The following is an 18,256-nucleotide window of genomic DNA, read 5'->3' as shown; positions in this document are numbered from 1 at the left end:
TATTTCAACGTATGGAATTACTCATTCAACAGGTCCTTATGCATTTTTTTTGAAAGTCAAGGTAACCAAGACGCCATTGCTATGTACCGTTGCTAGGGGAGTTATGTACACCATTAAAACATTTCCATTCAGTATGCTAGAAGACTTGGTGTTAGGAGATTCAATTGCATTAAAATGAGTAAACCGACCGGAACCAAGAAAGTAAAATCGGCTTTAACGAAACCAAAAGCCCTTTTTACATTCGCATTGAGCGAGTAAGTATCAAAATGAGTGCCAATGTTGTAGCATAATCGATAAGAAAGTGAATTACTGTTCTCGTTCACAGAGAACGGAAGAAGCGGATTGCCGCCCGAACGCGTCAGCTCAATGTACCACTACCGATTGATGTGGAAGCGCTTATCGAAGATAGGGTCAAACATCTCAAGGATAATAGCTTTGTGTTTCTTACCTACGCGTACTCGAAAAACAGCAAACACTTTACGCCGTACAGTTTTTTGTAAGTTACCGTATGTTAGGTGTTAAGTTATCTGGTTTTTACCATTGAAATTTCCTATCGTCAGGGAGGTTCCCTTCAGCAAGGCGGATAAGCATGAGTATTTTACCGTAAGCCGTCACGGTGTAACTTACTGGAGCGATACAGAAAATCATTTCACCGAGCTCGATGCATGGCTTACGGATTATCGCAAGTATCGGACACTCACGGATCTGGGCTTCTTCAAGCACTATCGCCGTTCGAAAGCATTTCGTATCTGGCTGCGTAACATCCAGTGGTCCAAGTATGAGAATGCACGTCAAAAGATTGCGGCCAGCGCGTTTGTGGTGTTACCACGGTTGGCTAGAGCACTGCTGACGATGCAGGACGAGTTTGTGCAGCTGGTAGGGTTCCGGTTTTTCGATGTGTCTGTGGCGGAAAACTGGCATTTGCCTTATTTCATTGAAACACAGATGACCACCTTTGAGCAAGTGCGCGATCTACTTCAGCAGCTGCGCGAAAAGATGCGCACGGTGCTGTGTAAGTGAACGTCATTACATGATGATCTCGCGATCTTGATCTGCCTTTCATCCCATCCGTTGGTTTCATTGCAGATGATGCATGCTGCAACACGCTCATCGATCGTGGTTTCTCACCCCAGGATGAAGCGATAAATGTGACCAATAAAAAGAAACTAAAGGACATGATGAGCTTCACCGAGCGTGCTAACAAACGCAAACTGTGCGCTTTACTGGCCCGCTTTCTTGCTTGTGCGGATCAGATGATGATAACGTTGCTGCATCAAATTCTGCGTGAGTCGTTCAAAAATCTGGCTAACGTATTCTTCATCTTTATGGACAACGGACCACTAAATGCGGACACGCGAGCTCCACCGTTCATGAACGTGGAGCTGGTGCTGAAACCAACGCGCATTGATCTCGATCCTTCACGGGAAGTAACCACACGAATGCTGGAGGATCTGAGCAACTTGGTGATGAGGACGGTTTACAAAATAGATCGATTTCAAAGTGATGCGTATTTCGACATCTACACCGAGTAAGCTTCGTTGCAAAAAGACGCAATCTTGAGATGGTAATATTGTTATGCACTAATCGCCCACCCATCCAATTCTAGACCAACCATTATGGGAAGGAAAGAGGACAGACTTTGTGGAAATCCTCCCAGTCTTGATTTCATCATTAGGAACGATATGCAGCTGTCGGATGATGTGAAAACAATTTTTGACGGTATTGTCGAAGCGTACAACAACGTCGATCAATACGTCGTCCAGTTCGATCGCATTCGCCTATCGTACCAAGAAAATCTAGCCGTTGACCATACCGTGATCCGGGGCGAAACGAATTTGGAAGTGCTGAAAATGTACTGCGAACGGTTTAGCAACCAGATGACCGAACTCGAAAAGATCCAGGAATCACATCCGTTGGGTTTGCTGCAGGTAAAGCAGGTCGCGTTTCGGGAAGAGATAACACCCATTTGTCAGCAGTTGCTGGCGGTGCTGGACGAAACTATTCCCCGCTTGGCGATGGAAAAAATCAACTACGTCGAGCAGAAGGGCGAAGAACTGCAGACCAAGTTGCTGATTGTGCCGGAGGAAACCAATCACTACATTTACTACTTTAACCATTTGGAAGTCTGTCACGAGCATGTGGCGAGCTTGCAAAAGGAGCTAAACTACGCTTACGAAGCGTTGAAAATCATGAAAAACTATCATGTTACGTTTGCCGATGAAGACAAAGACAAATATTTAGGTAGGTGATTTTGCCCTCTGTCGTCCGCACAGCGCCTCCCATTTACAATAATACTGTACTATGCCGTTTCCAGATATGGAGGAGTTTTTGAACGAAATCAGCATTACGCTGGAAAGCAAAAGGGGGCAAAAGCAGGATCTGATCAACAAATTTGACCTGTGCCTGCAGGCGGATATCACGAAAATATTCTCCGAGGTCGAGGATATCCACGAAGAGGTGCTGAAAGAATGGTTGCTCGATTTGGGTTCCGATCCGGCCCAGGTGCGCGACTGTTTGATTGATCTGTCCGAGCGTTTGACCATGTGCCAACGGAAGGCACAGGAGTACAAAAAGTATCAGAAAGAGTTTCGCCTAGAAGTGACACGGTTCGAAAAGCTCGATCAGGTCATCAATGAGGTAAAACTGCGCCAGATACTGTGGGACAGTGTGCAGCAGTGGAAAGAGTCGGTCGAAATATGGAACGAAATACATTTCCACGACCTCAGCATGGACGAGGTAGAGGCACTCAATACAAAGATCCTGAAAAACTGTGCCATGCTCGATAAGAATCTGCCGAAGAATGATATCATTCCAAAGTTGAAGGCGGAAGCGGAAGAATTTAAGGACAAGATACCGGTGCTAGGATTTTTGCGTAATCCCGCACTCAAGACGCGGCATTGGATCAAGATCGAGCAGATACTGAACCGCCACCTCGCGGAAGAGACGGAAATTTATCTGGCCACGTTCGAAGACGCGAACGCGTTTGAAGAAGACATTGCGGCCGAACTGATGGAAGTATCCAACATGGCTAGTGCCGAAGCTGGGTTAGAAACGTTGCTCAACAAGGTGGAAAATGCGTGGAAGGAACTGGAACTGACCGTGATCAGTCACCGCGACCATCGGGATGTATTCGTGCTGGCGGGTATTGACGAAATTCAAACCGTGCTGGATGAGTCAAGCATTAACGTCAGTACGGTGGCCGCTTCGAGGCACGTGGGTCCTATCAAACCGAAGGTAGACGATTGGGTATCCCAGTTGGATCTGTTTTCGCGTACACTGGACGAATGGATGCAATGTCAGCAGTCATGGATTTATCTGGAAGCAATATTCTCTGCCCCGGACATTCAACGCCAGTTGCCACACGAAACACAGATGTTCCTGCAGGTGGACAAGGCGTGGAAGGATCTGATGCGACGCACACAGAAAGCCCCCCTTGCCCTAGGGGCAATGACGGCCGAAGGTGTGCTGGAGCAGTTGCAAATTAATAACGTTTTGCTGGAGAAGGTTACACGTTGCTTAGAGGCGTACTTGGAGGTGAAACGCATGGCATTTCCACGCTTCTACTTTCTGTCCAATGATGAATTACTGGAAATACTAGCACAAACGAAAAACCCGTACGCCGTACAGCCACATCTTTCCAAGTGCTTTGATGCGATTGCAAAGATTGAATTTGGCAAGAAAAAAACCGATACGGGTGAATCGGTCATGACCAACGACATTATTGCAATGATTTCACCGGAAGGTGAACGTCTCACGTTTGGCGTCGGCTTGAAAGCACGCGGTGCGGTCGAGGATTGGCTGTCGAAGGTAGAGGAAGCAATGTTTTTGGCAGTTAAGCGGTACATGCGCCACGGGTTCCGCGTTTACGGACTGAAGGATCGCTCATTTTGGATGCAAGAGCATCCGAATCAGGTGGTACTGACCATCTCCCAGCAACAGTGGGCAGCGGACGTGCACAATATCCTCGACGGTGCCGACGATCCGACCAAAGGAATGGAGGAATTTCATGACAAACTCACTAAAAATTTGACCGTCCTCGCTGCTATCGCTCGTACCAAAATTTCCAAGCTCGTACGTAAGGTGCTGTGTGCGCTGATCACGATCGATGTGCATGCGCGAGACATGATCGCAGGAATGATTGCTAAAAGTGTTCAAAAGTCGTAAGTACAGTGTCATAAGGTACGTAAGGATCGATGTATAAAGGTTTTTTTTTTACTTTACCCATTCCAGCACGGATTTTGAGTGGCTAAAAATGCTGCGTTACTACTGGCTGCCGGAAACGGAGGTGATAGACACGAAGATGGCGTCGGCTAATCTGCCCTACTTCTACGAATATCTCGGTGCGGGTGGAGTGCTTGTAATCACACCGCTCACCGATCGGTGCTACCTCTGCCTGATGGGAGCATTGCAGATGGATCTTGGGGGAGCTCCAGCCGGACCCGCCGGTACGGGCAAAACGGAAACGACCAAAGACCTTGCCAAGGCTCTCGCCATCCAGTGTGTCGTGTTCAATTGCTCCGATGGATTGGATTACAAAATGATGGGACGCTTCTTTACGGGTCTCGCACAGTCAGGTGCGTGGTGTTGCTTCGACGAGTTTAATCGCATCGATATCGAGGTGCTGTCGGTCATCGCACAGCAGCTGATTACGATACGCAATGCCAAAGCCGCCAAGATGAAGCGGTTCCTGTTTGAAGGACGCGAAATTCGGCTAAAACCATCGTGTGCCGCCTTCATCACCATGAATCCGGGATATGCCGGAAGAACGGAGCTGCCTGATAATTTGAAGGCTTTGTTCCGACCGATCTCAATGATGGTACCGGACTATGCACTCATCGCCGAGGTGATCCTGTACTCGGAAGGCTTCGAAGGTTCGAAGATGCTGGCCAAGAAGATGGTACAAATGTATAAGCTGTGCAGTGAGCAGCTGAGCCAGCAGGATCATTATGATTTCGGTATGCGCGCTGTAAAGAGCGTGCTCGTAATGGCGGGTGCATTGAAACGGGCTTCCCCCGACCAGCCGGAAGATGTTACACTCATAGCTGCACTGCGCGATTCTAACCTGCCGAAGTTTCTTGCCAACGATGCCGTTCTGTTCAATGGTATACTGAGCGATCTTTTCCCGGGCGTAGACCTGCCAGAACCGGAGCGTGGCGAACTGCAACAAGCAATCGAACAGTGCATGGTCGATCGCAACCTGCAGCCAGTTCCCGAGCTGGTGCTGAAAACGCTTCAGCTCTACGAAACAATGGTGGTGCGCTGGGGTGTAATGTTGGTTGGTCCTACCGGTAGCGGTAAAACGACGGTCCTTCACATACTGGCCAACGCATTCGAAAAACTGCACGCGGCAGAAGCACCCGGTCCGCTATACCGTCCAGTACGCATACAAACACTCAACCCGAAGGCAATTTCAATGGACGAACTCTATGGGTTTGTAAACCTGGCTACAATGGAGTGGCGCGATGGATTACTTGGACTAGCCATCAGATCAGCAGTCGTCGTAACAGGTTAAACACCAGCGGATCTCTCTTTCACATCAGCAACGCTAACCATTTGTATTGCACCTTTTCTCGAACTTTTTCCCAGATGAAATTCACCAATGGGTTGTTTGTGATGGTCCCGTCGATGCGGTTTGGATTGAAAACCTTAACACCGTACTGGACGACAACAAAATGTTGTGCCTGGCAAATTCGGAACGCATCAAGCTAACGAGCTGGGTGCACATGGTGTTCGAGGTGCAGGATCTGGCACAAGCCTCGCCAGCCACAGTTTCACGGTGCGGCATGGTGTACCTGGACCCGGTACACCTCGGATGGACATCGATAGTGAAATCGTGGCTCGATTCGGTTCAGCATCTACACCTGGACGGGGATTTAAAAGCACATATGCTATCGTTGTACGAGCGACACTACGCAACCATTACGAAATTTCTGCACCGCAACTGCAAATGGAGCATTCATCAGGTGAACATCAGCAAGCTGACAATGATGTCCAAGTTGCTGTACTTGCTGCTCCAGGAAACGCAAGGACTGCACCTGATGGAACGCGGTGAAGCGAAGCATTACATCTTCAAAATGTTCACCTGGAGCATGCTGTGGTCGTTTGGTGGCAATTTGTTGGATGATTCCAAGGTGCAGTTCGAGCAGTACTACCGTACTTTACAGAATGAGGAAGAAATTGGACTGTAAGTATCCCGTTAAAACCGCGTCCGATAAGCCGCATCACAATGTTAATTCTGCCACTTTTCTACTAGCTTGCCTAAGGACACACTGTGGGATTTCCGCATAAACACGAAAACTCGCACCTGGGAAAGCTGGAACGCAATCCATCCAAAGTTTGTCTACAATCCCGCGATGCCCTACTTCGACCTGTTGGTGCCTACGCTCGATACAACCAAATATGGGTTTGTAGCGGAAATGCTACTGCATCATCAGTATCCGGTCATGTTCACCGGCGATACCGGGGTTGGCAAATCGGTGCTTGCCCGCGAAATACTGAATCGACTAATGCAACGTGACGTGATACCGATCTTTGTGAACTTCTCCGCGCAAAGCGAAAGTGCCCGCACGCAGGAGATCATTGAATCTCGCCTAGAACGGCGCAAAAAAACGCTGCTGGGGGCACCGATTAACAAAAAAATCGTAGTGTTCATTGACGACGTCAACATGCCGAAGCTCGACCGATACGGTAGCCAACCACCGATCGAACTATTGCGTCAGTTTGCCGATTTCCGTGGACTGTACGATCGGGAAAAGATGTACTGGAAGGATATTGTTGATGTAACACTCGGTGCCGCCTGCGCACCGCCGGGTGGTGGTCGGAACGTACTGACGGCAAGATTCATTCGCCATTTCGCACTCTTCTCCTTACCATCACCGAACAGTGACACACTGAAAACCATCTTCAAAGCTATTTTGGCCGGTTTCTTGAACGATTTCAATATGGCCATACGCCCGTTGGCTGACCCAATCGTGGAGACGGCCGTGGCTGTATACGAGCGTATATCGGCTGAGTTGCTGCCGACTCCCAAGAAGTCACACTACGTGTTCAATCTGCGTGATCTGTCCAAGTGTGTGCAGGGTGTGTTGCAGGCCGATTCCTCAAGCTACATCAATCCAATACAGCTGATGCGTTTGTTCTACCACGAGTCATTACGCATATTTTACGACCGCTTGATCAACGAGGAGGACAAAATGTACTTCAAGCAGCTGCTGCAGGATTGCTGTGAAAAGTTTTTCGAAACCACCGTCGTGCAGCCGGAAGAAACTATTATGTTCGGTGACTTTATGGTGTTTGGCCAGGGGGCTGAGGATCGCGTGTACGAGGAGATAAAGGAACTGAAGAAGCTTAAATCGGTACTGGTGGACTATTTGGAGGATTACAACAGCACGGTCGGTACGGAGATGAATCTGGTGTTCTTTGCTGATGCCGTCGAACATATTGTGCGCTTGGCGCGATTACTACGCTCGGAACGGGGAAATGGTCTACTTGTTGGGGTGTCTGGTATGGGTAAGCAGAGTCTAGCGAAGCTAGCCGCTCACATCAACGGCTACCAATGTCATCAGATTGCGTTGCGACGAGGTTACGATCACAGCTGTTTCCATGAAGATCTCCGTCGTATCTACTGGATTGCTGGGGTACTGAACAAGCCCACTGTGTTCCTCATTACTGACACTCAAATCGTGCATGAGTCGTTCATGGAGGATATTAACAACATTCTGAACTCGGGCGAAGTTCCGAACCTGTTCGAGGGTGACGAGTTTGAGAAAATTATACTGAACTCCAGGCAGCCGTGCATCGAGAGCGGATACCCGAACCAAACGCGCGATGGCATATTTGAGTTCTTCATCAAACGGGTCAGGGCCAATCTGCACGTCATTATGTGTATGAGCCCCGTTGGCGATACCTTCCGGGGTCGATGTCGCATGTTTCCTTCGCTAGTGAACTGCTGCACCATCGATTGGTTTGTGAAGTGGCCGGCCGAAGCGTTGCGCAGTGTTGCGATCGGTTCGCTAAAGGATGTCTCAGACAATGAGGTACAGTGCAAACATTTGGCTCAAATCTGTGTCATGATACACGAAAGCGTGGAGAGCATTTCGGAGCGCTTCTATCGCGAAATGCGCCGCCATTACTACACCACCCCGAGCAGCTACCTGCAGCTGTTGAACCAGTACCGGGTGCTGGTCCAGAAGCGAATTGATTCGATCGTGCAGAAGAAGGACCGCATTGCCAATGGGTTGAGCAAGATTCTGGAAACCAATCAGGTGGTGGCTGAAATGGGTGAGGAGTTGAAGAAATTCGTTCCGATACTGGAAGAGAAGTCAAAAAACATGAAGGAGCTGCTGGCGAAACTGGACAAGGACAATGCGATGGCGGAAAGCGTCAAGAAGAGTGTGGCAAAGGATGAGGCCGAGGCTAAGATAAAGGCAACCGAAACACAGGAGATTGCTGACGAAGCGGCAAAGGATTTGGAGATCGTACTACCGACGCTGCAGGCGGCACAGGATGCGCTGAAGTCTCTCAACAAAAACGATATCAATGAGCTGCGGGTGTTCCAGAAGCCACCGAAGTTGGTACAATTCGTGATGGAGGCTGTGTGTATTTTACTCGGAGCAAAGTGAGTGGTATCAGCGTCACCAAATTTGTAATGTAGCACCTACTTTACCGCAATTGTTTTGTTACCTTTTCAGGCCTGACTGGAACACGGCTAAAGTGGTAATGTCGGATGTAAATTTTTTGAAGAAATTAGAGGACTATGATAAGGAACACATTTCCGAAGCCATCATCAAAAAAATTAAAACATATGTTGATCATAAGGATTTCCAACCGGCCGTAAGTAAATCCAGCTTTGCGTTTGTAGCTGATGTACTGATAATATTTACCAATTGTTTACTTTCCAGACAATCGAAAAAGTTTCTAAGGTGGCTAAATCGATGTGCTTGTGGGTGATTGCTATAGAAAAGTATGCCAAAATTTACAAAGTAGTAGAGCCGAAAATCAAGCGCCAAAAAGCGGCTGAACAGGAGTTGCACGAGGTCATGAAACTGCTCAAGTCGAAGCAAAGCGAGCTGGCAGAAATCGAAGCCAAAATAACGATGCTAATGGCAAACTTGGATGAGAAGAAGCGGGAAATGAAGCTGCTGCAGGATCACAACGACCTGACAAACGCTCGGTTAACACGAGCCGGCCGGCTAACATCAGCACTGGCGGATGAAGAGGTGCGTTGGCGTGAGACGGTGAAACAGTTGACGGCGGAACATTTTGCCGTGCCGGGTGATGTGCTGGTGGCGTCCGCATACGTTGCGTACCTGGGTGCATTTCCCATCGACTATCGCCGAACGCTGTCCGAAATTTGGGTGTCAGAATGTAAGCGTCTGAACATTCCGAGCAGCCCAACCTTCAACCTCGTACAAATTCTCGGCGATTCATATCAGATACGCCAATGGAACATGTGCGGGTTGCCCCGGGATGCAATATCGGTAGAAAATGGTATCATCTCTACGGAAGGTGGTCGCTGGCCGCTAATGATCGATCCGCAAGAGCAAGCAAACCGGTGGATACGTAACATGGAGTCACGGAATGAGCTGCGCATTATCAAGCTGACCGATGGAAATATGATGAGAATTTTGGAAATTTGGTGAGTTCCGTTTAACGAATTGTTGTCGTGTTTGGAACGCGTATTAACGAACGCTTTTGTAATGGCTTTTTCTCACATAGCATTCGACAAGGGTTTCCAATGCTGATCGAAGATGTACAGGAAACGTTGGATCCTGTCTTGGGTACGGTACTGATGAAGCAAATCTTTCTACAGAATGGGCGATTGATGATCAAATTAGGCGATGTCGACGTGGATTATGATAGTAACTTCCGCCTATATATGACCACAAAGCTTCCAAATCCACACTTTCTTCCGGAGATTTGCATTCAAGTTAGTTTGGTCAATTTCCTTGTCTCGAGAAGCGGCCTGGAGGATCAACTTTTGGCGTAAGTATATCGCATGTGTGCAAAGAATACACAGATAATCAATGTCCGTTCCTGTCCGATTTCAGAGAGATCATCAAGATAGAGCTCCCGGAAATGGAGAAGCAACGTAACGATTTGATCACCACTATCAATGCAGATAAGCAACAGTTGCTGCTACTGGAAGACAAAATACTGAAGGTTCTGTACAGCTCACAAGGAAACATTCTCGACGATGAGGAGCTGGTGGAATCCCTGAACGAATCAAAGGAAATGTCCACCATCATCGCCGATCGCCTTATCGAAACGGAACGCACGGAACTGAACATTGCGGCCACGCGTGAAAAGTATCGCGTTCTGGCGGCCCGTGGTGCAATTCTTTACTTCGTCGTAGCGTCGCTTTCGGAGATCGATCCCATGTATCAGTTCAGTTTGCGCTATTTTACGCAAGTGTACTGCTCAGTGGTAGAACAGCCACATGCACGGATGGAGCTGTCTGAGCGTCTTGCAACGCTACTGGAGGACATAACCTTCACCGTATTCGCCAATATTTGCCGCGGATTGTTCGAGAAACATAAGCTCATTTGCGGCTTCTTAGTGGCGTTTGCTATCTGCAAGGAAGCGCAACAGTTTTCGGATGAAGAGTTTAGCTTTATCGTACGCGGACCATCACAGCGCAAGTTTTCGCTCGAAGGGAAGCCATCGTTTTTGACCGATAACCAATGGATCGCTTGCTGCTTTCTCGAGGTGTACGATTCAATCAAATTTGCCGATCTGACAAAGCATCTGCATCGAGCATTGATAATCGGCATCGAGGATTTTCAGGAAGATCTTTGCCTTGCACCTAACCCCGAACCGGCTGTTATTGATTGGAACGCACGGCTATCGGTTTCGGAGAAGCTCATGCTTGTGGCAGCGTTGAAGGATGAATTCCTGGTGATTGCCGTTACTGAGTTCATTCGTCACGCGCTAGGAAAACGATATACCGAGCCACCCAAGAATACCAGCCTGGCATCACTATACGCGGATATATCACCAACCGTTCCGCTAGTATTCGTGCTGTCGGCAGGATCTGACCCCATGACGGCTTTGATCAAATTCGCCCAAGAACGAGATTGTGTCGAGCGGTTGCGTTCCATTTCGCTGGGCCAGGGTCAGGGTCCAGCTGCCGAAGCTTTAATCGAAGCTGGAATTCGGGGCGGTCATTGGGTGTTTTTGCAAAACTGTCACCTGGCAACGTCCTGGATGGAAGCAATGGAGAAAATCGTGAACCGCATCGCAATGGGATTACAAACGGTCGACTCTCACTTCCGACTGTTCCTGTCCTCCATGCCAGTGCGTACGTTTCCGATCAGTGTACTGCAGAATTCAGTTAAAGTAACCAACGAACCACCGAAGGGTTTACGTTCCAATCTCGTACGTTCACTGGCCGAGTTGGATCGCAGTTGGTTCGAGTTTCACGTGCTCGGAGCACAATGGCGAGCGCTCGTCTTCGGTCTTTGCATGTTCCACGGCGTTATACTCGAACGGCGCAAATTTGGTCCGCTTGGATGGAACATAACATACGAGTTTAGCGAAAGTGACCGCGAATGCGCCCTGCGAACGTTGGATATTTATTGCGATCGCGAACAAAGAGCACCGATACCGTGGGATGCCCTAGAATACATCAATGGAGAGATAACTTACGGTGGACGTGTAACGGACGCTTGGGATCAACGATGTTTGCGGGCAGTGCTGAAACGGTTTTCCTCGCCACTGATCATGGCCGACGGGTACAGTTACAGTGGAAGTGGACTATACCGCTGCCCTACCGGTGAGGAGGCACGAAAAATCGATGGATTTCTGGAGTACGCTGGACAGCTTTCTATACACGATCCGCCGGATATATTTGGAATGCACGAGAACGCGAACATCATATTCAATCGGAACGAAACACACTTCTTCCTGAACACACTGCTTGAAAGCCAATCGGGCGGAGATACTCTGGGCGAGGAAGCGATGGCGGCCATGGACAAGATGTGCTTGGAGAAAATTGATTCAATCCGAAAGGTGATAGCATGCCGCATCGAGCACGATGAATTGCATCCGAGTTTAATGCAACGAGATGCCAAAAACCGCATTCCTTCATTGACGACAGTACTGCTGCAAGAGGTGGATCGGTTCGACAGACTTTTATCCGTACTTCACGGCAGCTTGCGCGATCTTGAGAAAGCCATTCAAGGGTTTGTAGTAATGTCGGAGAGTTTGGAAACTATCTACCGCGCATTTGGTAACAATCAAGTACCGCAGCTGTGGCACTCCAAAGGATACCTTTCAACAAAGACGCTGGCCAGCTGGGTGACGGACCTGCAGCATCGGATCGAATACGTACGGAACTGGTGTGTGGAAGGGTTACCCATCTCGTCGTGGGTGTGTGGTCTGTTTTTTCCACAATCATTCCTCACCGGAACGCTACAGACATACGCCCGCAAACATAACGTTCCCATCGATACGTTGCGCTTTGATTTCGAAATAATGAATGTAACGTTGCATCAGTCGCTGATTTATGAGGAACGTTCTAAAAAGGTAACGTTTGGTTGCTTACATTATCGGCCTTCCATTCTTGCTAACATAAATAACATAAATCTTTCTATCGCTTTTTAGGGAATCAATCAACTCTTTCACAATCTGCACCCTCCAAGTGATGGAATATTCATTCACGGTCTGTTCATTGAAGCCGGTCGGTGGGAACCCGCAGAGGGAGGACTTTGTGATGCTAGATACAGGGAGCTAATTGCACATTTACCGGTCGTGTGGTTGAAACCATGCGCGGATCTTTCGGTAGGACGCCGCTACGAAGCCCCATTGTACAAGACAAGCGTAAGAGCGGGCGTCTTGTCAACGACCGGCCAATCCACTAATTTTGTACTATCGGTTCTACTCGATTCGGAGCTTCCCTCCGACTACTGGATTTTACGGGGAACGGCTCTCGTTACATTGGTAACGGACTAAGCAGTAATAGTCAACTGCTACGATTTATGCGCTATTAAATTGTAAACGTTTTATTGTAATAAACTGCTGCTATTTACCATTTCCTAGCAGTGTGTTGACGTAGGCACCCACCTCCTTTATAGCTTTTACGGCATGTGGCGTACAATTGACTATCTCGTTTTCTAATAATTTTTGCAATAATCTGTAGCAAAACAAAACAAATAGACGTTAGTCAATTGCCTCGATACACTATCGTTCTTCCTACTTACTTGGTCTTGCTCTGTATGGAACGTGCCTCGGCGTGCTTCAGCTCAACATTCATACGCTGTAACGGTCCGGTGCGAATTTCGGCACAGGCTTTCATGAGGTGCAATTTACGCGATTTTAGCTGTGCCAACTTATCCGTTAATTCCTGGCGTTCATGATCAAGCTGAAGATTTGCGTACTGCTCTTGAAATTGCGAGACGGATAGTTCCACCAGATCACCGCCGCAGAACCGCCTTGCTCTGTCAACGAATGGTCGCACTTGTTCGGTGATTTTGGTTTCGATGTACTTGCCAATGTCTACCCGGTCGTGGTAGCTAATGTCAACGTTACGTATGTGATCCAGTCCTGCGCGATGGTAAACGGGTCAAATTTATGAAATCCTACTTTTTGTGTATTGTACTCCGAGCGGACGGTAGGAAATAAGCTTAGCGTACTCACCCAAAGGCATATCACCGTCGTGTTTGAACATTGACAGCAGCGCCCGGGTTTCTTTAGAAATGGGAGCATCGGATTGTTTCAACAAGCTAATAATAAGCGACGATTGATAATACTTCAGCAGCTCCTGCTTCAATTCCTCTTGGTGGGTAGTTAGCTGCTCAGTTTGATTCAGCCCGTAGCGAGAGTCTTCCATTTTTCAACTTTTTGTAGGCAGAAGCTGGTTCTGGTTCTTTGCGCTTCTTCAAAACGTTTGTTTTGGTTTTTGAAAATGTCTGCCGTTGGTACGTGAAATAGCCCTGATTACTTTGTCCACTTGCGCTAGAAAAGGAACTGTATACAATCATATAATTGATAAATTACAACTAGTAAACAGAGAAAAATATTGAGGAATACCGTTTTAGGCTTAAAATAGAGGTGCAGTTTTATTGCTATTTTAACCCGAGCGCACTTTTTCGCAAAATTAGTCAATGCGTGAAACAATCTTTTTTCGGGACGCCTTCTTCTTCTTCTTCTTGTTTTAGCGAGGTTTGTCACGGTTCGGCACAAGAATCCAGCTACCTGGGCCTTCCTGCACTATTTCGTGATTTTGTTAACACAAATACCTCTTCATATGTGGACCGACAACTATGGCCATATGTCCCTATTTGTTACAGTATCCTATGGTGTTTCGCTAACTTTTTTTGGGGTTTTAAGGTTTTGTTGTGTTGTATTTTTAAGCTTTGACATTTCGATTGTGTGGGTTAATTTGGCTTTTGTTTATAACTTGTGGTGCACTACTTTGCTACTTTGTTCCTTCTTTTAGCCTTTTTTTCTGTTTTGGTCTATGTTGTTATTTTAGAATGTAATTCTGTTTGTTTGGATGAATTTTAAAATTTTTTTGATATCTCCTATTTTTTTAGATTTCCAACTATTGATGAAGAGTTCTTCTGATGGTAGTTTTTCTTTTCTTCTTTCTGTTCCGTATCTCATGCAGTAAAAAATTCTGTGTGTGGCTGTATCTGGACTATTGCATGTTCTACATAGGCCTTCATCTGTGAGTTTGAATTTGTGTAACCAATATTTACTATAGTCGTGTCCGGAAATCAGTCTGTTGATTATTTTGATCTCTTTCGGGTTCAGTTTCATTTTGTTGTGCCACATTTTTTTTCCTATGTTTCTCTGATATTTTTGGTATTTTTTGCCTTTGATTACACACATGTCCGTGTACCACCTATCTGTTTCTATTTTGGTCTTTTCTTGTAAGATTCCTATTGCATCTTTTGGACGAATTAGGTTGTTTATTATGTGACTACTTTTGGTGCCCTGTTTTGCTAAATCGTCCGCTATTTCGTTGCCTTCTATGTTTACGTGACTAGGAATCCATTGTATTTTGGCCTCTAGATATTCGCAGTTGTTTAGGATTCCAGTTACGATGTCATCCGCAAATTTCTGTTCTGTGGCTTGTTTGAGTATAATACAAGCAGATTGGCAGTCTGTGTATACTATGGGGTTTTTAATTTTTTCGAGGGCGGCATATTCTATGGCTTTTTTTATGGCATACAACTCTGTTGTGCATATTGATGTATCATTCTTTAGTTTGAATGCTAATTTTTGATCTGCCTTTTTTTCTTGTATTATGTATAGCCCTATTCCACAACCATCTATGCTTTTGCTACCATCCGTATAAATTGTTAGTTTTGATGCGTTTGCTCTTATCATGTCCATACTGAGTTCATTAGCCAAAGTAGGATTGCAATTGTTTTTGCTTACGGTCAGTCCTGGTACGTTAGTTCTAATATCGACGTATTGGTAGTTGTTATTGTGGTAATTAAAGCTTGTTTTTGCAATTATTTTTAGTGTGTCTGTGTTTTCCTTATAGGATTTTTCTATGGCGGATAGTTTATGTGAAATGTTGTTATTTTGAAGTTTGTTTAGTAAGTGCGTGTTTCTTGAGGGATGGGTTATTGTTTTTATAAGTTGCTTGGCTACTAGGTATTTACTTCGGATTGAGAATGGAATTTCCGCAGCTATGGCATGCAGAGTGTTTATGGGAGTGGTCTTAGTGCATCCTGTAACTCTACGTAGGGATTGGTTTAGTAACGTGTCAATGGATCTTAATTTTGTTTTTTTGGCATTAAGTGTGAAACCAATGCCATACTCTAAGCTTCCACGGATTATTGCCCTATGAACTTGGATGGCTTTCTCGGGGTCTATGTGATTTCTGTAGTTGCAGATGGTTTTTATGGCGTTTAATCGTTTAGTAGCTTTGGTTTTTTGATTTTCTAAGTGTTGATGGAAGTTCAGTTTGTTATCTATTGTAACTCCCAAAAACCTGTGCTCATTTGTTTTTTGTATTTTTGTTCCTGCTATCTCCAAGTTAGCTTTTAGATTATCCTTGGGGAACGTCATGTATTTGCATTTTTGAGTATTAATTTCTAGGTTTAATTCCTTTAATTTCTGTGTTAGCCCATTTACCGATCTTTGAAGAGATATTTCTACTGCTTTTTTAGTTATTCCCGTTTCTATGATTGCAAAATCATCTGCGTATTGCAGAACCCTAATTTTCCCGGTGTTAATTTCGTGACATCCGCTGGTGTATATATTAAAAAGTGTAGGGGATAAAACATCCCATATAGCCATTCTACGACCGTCGGTCGTAATAAAGTCATATAAATTTGATTTTGTATGGAAATGGTCTTTGTATATAAGACTGGTTTTTGGCCATGCTATGTAACGCCAAGGAGGCACAGAAAAAAGTCTGGACAACAACTATAATTGGAAACAGGTTTATGGTCCAACTAAAATGTGTCTGAAACATGTTATATTTCACCGAACTATCGAAACATTTCATCGATTTCGGTTGTAGTTTAAAATTTGTTTCGATAAATGTCATACAGCTTATCGAAGATAGCGATATCTTTCGTTTTTTTCTATCTGTCATGTCAGAACAATTGTCAACACTTCCTTTGATATAAACCGTGTGTTTCTGTGTTTCAGGCAATCAATAGTGTTTTTGAGGCTAATATTAGCTATCTTTTAGCTATTTGAAACGTAAGTAGCCGTAAATATTGTTAAGCGAGTATAATCTGATTATGATTCCTTCGATTTTCAGTGATAGGAATGGATTACGCTGCAAAAATAAGGAGAACCGGTATGCTGTACAGGCGTCGTACTAGAGTGGAGAAAAGCTTTCAGTACAAGAAGGGAGAACGAACCTTTGCGAACATCGATCTGGCAACAGGTAAGATTACTTTGCACTTTCCGACAGGAAAATACTGTAAAACTAGGAAAACTTGTGGTGTACAACGATCGGAGATGTTTTTCCGGGCATATGTTTGCAATGTTTGCATCATCATACATGAGGCCTTCATATTTTACTAGGCATTGCTGCTTAGACCAACCAGCTTGAGGAACGGAGTTTTCTTCCAACAATAAATTATTAATTTTTCCTTTACAGTTGGGCCAAAACAGATACATTTTACCGCTGCTTGTTCCTTGAACCCAGGAATCTGGAACAACAGATAGTTCTCCATGGCCCCTTGCTCCACGGGTTTGTACCACCGAAAAGGGCATGCTTGTTCTGCGGAACCAAATCATTCTTTAGCGTGTTTTGGATGTACACTACATGTTTGGTATGTATGTTCGTTTACTACTTACCTTTTTACTTTAGAAATACACACTAATGCAATATGTTTTCACTTAATTTCCTTTTTTGAGGTGCAGCTCTTTGATTTAATCTTCGCTGTATGGTTATTCCGGCACCAAAGGATGGACAAAGCAACAATTTCTGCGAATCTTTGCACATGTATGTTCAACCAAAATATTATCTCCGAACCAATCCATGCAACAGAAAGAGAATGCAAATCCTGTTGCCTCTTTCTCTCACTCGAGCAGAACGAAGAATAAAATTAAAACGAACAGTATTTAACGAGTCTGAAATGTTTCATTTATTTATGAGAAATATTTCACAAGAACCTAAATATCGTTTCAGAAATATTTCAGACGTTACTGAAACGATTTCAAAGCGTAACGCATTTAATTTTCACGTAACGCTTCCTCAAATTTTCGTAACGAGTCTTATGATTGCTGCTGCTTGTCCTCATTTATGTAATCAATTACGACTCCTTATATCGGTCTTTCAATGGTCGTATTTCAGTTTTTGGCTATGTGGGATCCCCTTGGGGTAGTCCGTTTGATACTATTCTTTTGATTGTTTGGTTATCAACGGTTATTTCTAGACACCTGTTGTTTAGAAAGCTGTTGATCCATCTAATATCGGCTAGGGGTATCATTAGGGATTGCATAATCATTGTAAGTTCTTTGGTTAATACGCTATTGTAAGCATTTTTTACGTCTATAAATATCACTCCGGTATACTTTTTTTTTCTATTATTGTTTGTTATGGTGTTAATTAGCAGATCTATCATGTCAGTGGTTGATCTGTTTTTACGAAATCCGAAACTGGTTTCAGGCAAAAGTAGATGTTTTTCCAGGTGATTTGTTAGATTATCTAATACTGCAGTATTCGCTACTTTTATGATGGTTGTTAGTAATGCAATGGGTCTAAAGTTAATAATATCGTTCAGATCTTTTCCAATTTTGCCTATCGCGATTATTTTGATTCTTTTTAGTCTTTTTGGTA

The 18,256-nt window shown here is 45.3% G+C and overlaps 2 protein-coding genes across 2 annotated transcripts; one reads left to right on the top strand and one right to left on the bottom strand.

Moving 5' to 3' along the window:
- Positions 1-174: 174 nt before the first annotated feature.
- Positions 175-12,951, top strand: LOC128717880 (dynein axonemal heavy chain 6). Its single transcript, XM_053811554.1, is given in 14 exon segments — positions 175-254; positions 326-496; positions 561-1,012; positions 1,087-1,528; positions 1,607-2,241; positions 2,315-4,160; positions 4,231-5,507; positions 5,587-6,153; positions 6,217-8,617; positions 8,691-8,832; positions 8,901-9,637; positions 9,718-9,984; positions 10,050-12,525; positions 12,604-12,951. Coding segments are annotated over 14 exon segments (11,841 nt in total).
- A 69-nt stretch (positions 12,952-13,020) lies between these two features.
- Positions 13,021-13,828, bottom strand: LOC128708972 (uncharacterized). The gene is made up of 3 exons (XM_053803955.1): positions 13,636-13,828; positions 13,200-13,542; positions 13,021-13,132 (listed from the first exon to the last, which is right to left on the bottom strand). Exons 1-3 carry the CDS (start codon positions 13,826-13,828, stop codon positions 13,021-13,023), a joined length of 648 nt encoding a protein of 215 aa, XP_053659930.1.
- Positions 13,829-18,256: the final 4,428 nt, after the last annotated feature.

Source organism: Anopheles marshallii, chromosome 2, assembly GCF_943734725.1.
Source record: "Anopheles marshallii chromosome 2, idAnoMarsDA_429_01, whole genome shotgun sequence".
In the NCBI taxonomy this organism is placed as follows: domain Eukaryota; kingdom Metazoa; phylum Arthropoda; class Insecta; order Diptera; family Culicidae; genus Anopheles; species Anopheles marshallii.
This window is presented reverse-complemented; position numbering and strand designations above follow the sequence as displayed.